This window comes from Aegilops tauschii, chromosome 3 (genome assembly GCF_002575655.3).
Source record: "Aegilops tauschii subsp. strangulata cultivar AL8/78 chromosome 3, Aet v6.0, whole genome shotgun sequence".
In the NCBI taxonomy this organism is placed as follows: Eukaryota; Viridiplantae; Streptophyta; class Magnoliopsida; order Poales; family Poaceae; genus Aegilops; species Aegilops tauschii.
This window is the reverse complement of record NC_053037.3, coordinates 420,008,283-420,014,100: the sequence shown is the minus strand read 5'-3', so window position 1 is coordinate 420,014,100 and position 5,818 is coordinate 420,008,283. Positions and strand designations below refer to the sequence as shown.

Below are 5,818 nucleotides of genomic sequence, written 5' to 3'. Positions count from 1 at the left end.
TAACTGCTGCTTTTCTTGATTTGTTGAACTTACTTATTAAATCTAATATGCATTTTGATGTTTTTTGCTAAGAAAAATAGAATATGACCCACACCGCCCGACGCCGAGGCAAGCCACACCCCGACGGCACCGATCACCGATCGAGAACTTTGGCGTGTACGCATTCGCGTGACACGACGCCACGGCAGGGAAAACCAGCCATCCGCCGCGGCGCCACCCCACCCGCCCGCCCGCCGTTTATAGCGAACCCAGCGGCCGCACGCGGGTGCGCTCCGCTCCCCACGTCCGCGCCCCTCGATTCCACCCACAGCAGCACGCGGCACGCACCCGAGACGCTCGTACGGGCCGGCGCACCCTAGCCGGGCCGCGATGCCCACGGCTAACGTGCGCGCGGCGCAGCCTAGCGCCGACCGCAGGTTAAGTACGCTGGTGCGCCACCTGCTGCCTTCTTCCCCACGAACATCAGCAGCGACCGCCACCTCCGCCGACTCCTCCCTCCAACCTTTCCCCACCATGGCGTCGCCCTCCGTCTTCGCCGGGATCGCGCAGGGCCCGGAGGACCCCATCCTCGGGGTAAGCCCTCCCTCCCTCCTCCGATCCCCGACTCTACTCCCTCCCTTCCCCTCCCCTCCCCTCCCCTCCCCCGTCGGCTGGTCAGGCGCGATCGCGCGGTATTTGTTTGTTTCGTCGGCCTGATTTGTGCTTGCTTGGGTGTTGCGGCAGGTGACGGTCGCGTACAACAAGGATCCCAGCCCCGTCAAGGTCAACCTCGGCGTCGGCGCCTACCGGACCGAGGTGAGAGGTGTTTTTTTTTTGGGAATTTCATTGAATTGCTGCGCTTCTCTGTTGGATCAGAGCTGGATTTGACCATGGTTGGCGTTTTGATCCGAGTCAGGAAGGGAAGCCCATGGTGCTGAATGTGGTCAGGCGCGCCGAGCAGATGCTGATCCAAAACGAGTAAGTCTGGCTCCAAATCGAGATGATCCGCATGATTTTCGTGCCTGTTTTAAGTGACTGAAGTTTCATTCTGTGAGCTTGTATCCCGAACTGAATAAAACTGGGATTCAACTAGTTAGTACTGTAGATCTAACCTCTGGATAAAATACTCGTCCTAGCGTGGGAGTGTTGTCGTTGGTATCCTTTTGTTAGTAGATCGCGTGAGGCCATCGTACTGTATTCTCCAATATAATTGTTGCCTAAGTATTTTATTGACCTTTACCGTTCCACCCACTTGATTTATAATATATTTTCAAGTTATTTTGGTGGTTTCCCTATGTTGTACGGTCGTGTAGCGTTAGCTGACGTAGTTGTACTTGCAGTTCCGGGTACGGCACTGCTATTCGGGTTCAGTTTTACAAGCACTGCAGCGTGTTCCATTCCGTGTATAAACTGTTGACTTATGGGAAGTTTCTTGTATGAGTTTACATAAGATTTACTGCTGTAAGAACAATTGTGTGCAGTAACTGACTACTGAGAGTGGAACTTATGATGGCATTATTTGACCTGTAACTGCTTACTTTGCTTAGGTCACGTGTTAAGGAGTACTTGCCGATCACTGGATTGGCAGATTTCAACAAGTTGAGTGCTAAGCTTATCTTCGGTGCTGACAGGTGTGTTTGTTAAACCACTACCTTTAATTGATGATAATTTTGTGTGAAGTCTTTCATACCAAAGAGTAAAATTATCTAACTAGTGTACCTCCCCCTTTCCTGGAATAGTCCTGCTATTCAGGAGAATAGGGTGGCTACTGTGCAGTGCTTATCAGGAACTGGTTCCCTACGAGTGGGAGGTGAATTTCTTGCAAGGCACTATCATGAAGTAAGAAGCTTTTCTTGTCTCCTTTATTGGCCGCTAGACGTAATTGCATTGTTTGATTTCTAAATTATGAACATTTTCTCCAGCGCACAATCTACATTCCCCAGCCAACCTGGGGGAATCACCCAAAAGTCTTCACTTTAGCTGGCCTGACTGCTAGGAGTTACCGGTACTATGATCCTGCAACTCGTGGACTGGATTTCCAAGGTGCCTACTTCAATTTTTCATATACACTACTATGTGCTCAATTTGCAATTTCAGAAGAGGACGTTGCCACACTTCTACTGGATCGTTTTAGGTAGTCTTACTTAATCAAGGATATGTTTATGTGCTGCAGGACTCTTGGAAGACCTCAGTTCAGCTCCCTCAGGCGCAATTGTACTGCTTCATGCATGTGCCCACAACCCTACTGGTGTCGACCCAACCTTGGAACAGTGGGAACAGATCAGGCAGCTTATGAGATCAAAAGCATTGCTGCCATTCTTTGACAGTGCTTATCAAGTAAGTAATTGACATGCCTAATACTGATGCTTCTTAGGGAATATGCCACATGACTACATAGCCACATAATTTGTTGATTCTTTGTTCACATGGCATATTTTCTTCCAAATAGCTTACAAATAAAGTATTGTGCTTGAAATGATCTGTGAAGGGATTTGCAAGCGGAAGCCTTGACAAAGATGCCCAATCAGTGCGCATGTTCGTCGCTGATGGTGGTGAATTGCTCATGGCTCAAAGCTACGCCAAGAACATGGGATTGTATGGAGAGCGTGTTGGTGCTTTAAGCATCGTAAGTTATCTTATCCTAATACTTTGTTATTCACCTTTGTGGCCTTACCCTTAGTTTTTGGATTCGAGCTTGTAGGCATCTTCTTGCTGTGTTGATGGTAATAATTAACTTCCAGAATTGCTTCCACAGCTTTGTGGTCCAATATGCTAAAATGCATACGGTTATAGTTACATGCAAGTGTTTGCTATACAGCTATAGTTGCAGTTGTATATCTTATACAACTGTAATAATTCTTATCTACTCATACCTCAGTATGACATGGAAACTTCTTTTAACCTTCTTTTAATGAGATAGTAGATGTACTTGGTGAACTTGTGTCATACATAAGAGGCTGTATTGCATCTCATAGTTTTCATGTTATTGAGTTGTTTGAGGAACTGAAAGAAAAATCCAACTTAATGTTTCAGGTTTGTGGGAGTGCTGATATAGCTGTTAAGGTTGAAAGTCAACTTAAGCTTGTAATTAGGCCTATGTATTCGAACCCTCCTCTTCATGGTGCTTCTATCGTGGCTACCATACTTAAGGACAGGTAGTATTCTATTCAATCATAGACTGAGTTGTGTTGAAATGAATTTTTATTGGCAGATCGACAAATCTAATAATTGGTAGTGCTTAGTTCTTATTGACTATTTTTTCTCAATTTGTAGTGCTATGTTCGACGAATGGACTCTGGAGCTGAAGGCCATGGCTGATAGGATAATTAGCATGAGGGAGCAGCTTTTTAATGCGCTGAAAATCAGGGGTACTAGTTTCTGTCAAAGTCCACTGTTTCCTCTTTGCTGTTATTAACATAATTAATGTCTGAATAATGGCCTTTTTCAGTCTCATAAATTCTCCCAGGATCTTCTATCAGAACCTAGTGTCATTTTATTTTCAGCAATTGATACAATTTCTCTGAACTAATTGTTCTTTGGATATTAGTATTACGTTATTCTGAACAGAAACTTCTTGGGTTATTAGCAAAATCTGATAAATATCTGACCTCCTATATTTGTATATGGTTTATTACTAAGTTCCTGTTAAATTCCCTGAAATCTGAAGTTCATGTAGTGCACTAAGTGTTCTGGTTCTGGTCCATCGATCTCCAAGTTATGGATGTTCAATCTTTTGATCCATTTCTTATTAATTCCTCTATACCAAAGTGTTGACCATTTTTCATATCATGCAGAAACACCTGGAGATTGGTCCCACATCATTAAGCAGATTGGGATGTTTACTTTCACTGGGCTCAACAGTGATCAAGTAGCCTTCATGAGGCAAGAATATCACATTTACATGACATCTGATGGGTAATGCCTTCTGAATTCTCACCCATTTACATATCTCGTCACCAAATGCATTAGTAGTGTAACTTGGATGCCTTCTTTTCCAGCCATACTGTCTATGCACATTTAGTAGATTCAGCACTGCTTTCTTTGGTGGTTTTCATTCTCAAGAGTCCCCTGTAGCTAGTTCATATTGACAGGTCATATATTTTGTCTTGCAGGAGGATCAGCATGGCCGGTTTGAGCTCCAGAACTGTACCCCATCTTGCAGATGCCATACATGCCGCAGTTACAAAACTGAAGTGAATGATAACATTGCAACCCCCTCGCACAATAAAATCTTGAATTCTCTACAGCAGTTTCCGAGGGGTTCAACCAGAGGTGTGTTACTGGCTGAACTCAAGAATTTGCCTTGTAGACTCATTAAACTTGTTGTCTGAGACAGTTTTGTACACACCGGATTAAAGATTATGGTGATTTCGAATCCCGAATAAGCTGCAGTTGTGATGCTTTTCTTACCCTTGAATGCTGAGGTATTTATCCTGCAGCGCTGTATAATGCCTAGTTTTGGGAAGCTAATGTTTGTGAGCTGTATGTGCGTTTTCGGTTGTTGCATACGGTGCTTTTAGTTGTTTCTGAGCTCAGGCTGGAAGATCTTCTGCTTAGTCAAGTATAAACATAACTTGAAGCAATAGCGGGCCATTTTGTTTTTGTTGAAGTTCTATTTTTACGTTGTTGTGAGAAATTCAACATGTCAAGCAACATAAAAATACAGTCCAGTGTAATACCAATAACTTCGTTATACTGTTTTCTTGTCAGAAACCCAAATTCATTTCATGCAATACGGTAGAGATAATGAATCAACTAGGAGAAGAATACAAGAGAAAAGAGGAAGATGTCTTGATGGCTTAGGTGTAACAAACCCGTAGGGCAACTCCATTGCTGATCACTAAATTGCCCGCAAATGTCCAGACCGGATGATTCAGTCATTTTTTGTCATCCAAATTTGATTATCTGTGTTGCCCTTAGATGTTGGATGGTCACCAAAAATGGCTGAATTGGTTTGGATGTCTGAAATCTCATAATCGTAAGGGCGGTTTGCGGGCATCCGGACGTCCGACACACCCAAAATATCCCAACCTGAAGCCTCTTTCCCCTCGCTCCGTCCCTCCCACCGCACTCTATCCAGGCTTTGCTGGACCTCCGGTGTTCCACCCAAGCGCCTTCCCACCTTGGACTATGCAGCAGTTCCATCCGCTATCTAGCTGCAGCTCAAGTATCCTTCGCTATCTTCTGACGCCGTCCATGGCAGACACCACGCACGACAAGTGTTCGGTCCATGGCAGAATCCAGTTAAATTTGAGGATTTTATCCAAATGCATCATCAAATTTGACATCAATGAACTCGTGAGCAGCTGCAAAATGATCTGGCTGGGCACCTTTAGGTGTTTCATAAATAGAACATGTGTCCGACTATGATGATTCAAACTTAAACATTTTATTTCAAAACTTTATGTTTGGATTGTAATATATTTATTTGAATTATTGTTGCATTGGAATATTTATCTTTCAATTGCTAAAAAATTATATGCTATTTATCTTTGTTTTTTGTTAGTCCGGGTCCGGGTATATGGAAAAAAACCTAGGAGTGGACATTTAGATGGCCTCCACCCCCATCCCTGTTCACGGACACACCCGAACATGTTCACGAACATTTGGTGAGGTCCTTTTTGCGGTTTTCGTGATCCGTGTTTGAGTTGCCCTAAGAAATCTTGAAAAAGAGTAGCAATATATGTGGAAAGCTGAAACCTAATTTAATGTCAGGCAAAAATGTATTAAGAAACAGTATAATGGGGCACCTACAAGCCACAACAACAATTTGGTGCTGTCAGCCGTCGGATCCAGCAAAGAAAAGGCTCAGATTTGTTCAATTGTGTCACCCAGCGTC

The 5,818-nt window shown here is 43.9% G+C and overlaps 1 protein-coding gene across 1 annotated transcript; it reads left to right on the top strand.

Moving 5' to 3' along the window:
• The first annotated feature begins 249 nt into the window (after positions 1–249).
• On the top strand, positions 250–4,388 carry LOC109753696 (aspartate aminotransferase, cytoplasmic). The gene is made up of 12 exons (XM_020312617.4): positions 250–573; positions 724–795; positions 896–957; positions 1,527–1,610; positions 1,719–1,818; positions 1,902–2,022; positions 2,153–2,316; positions 2,468–2,605; positions 3,013–3,134; positions 3,253–3,347; positions 3,774–3,894; positions 4,092–4,388. Exons 1-12 carry the CDS (start codon positions 370–372, stop codon positions 4,174–4,176), a joined length of 1,368 nt encoding a protein of 455 aa, XP_020168206.1. The 5' UTR covers positions 250–369; the 3' UTR covers positions 4,177–4,388.
• The last annotated feature ends 1,430 nt before the right edge of the window (positions 4,389–5,818 follow it).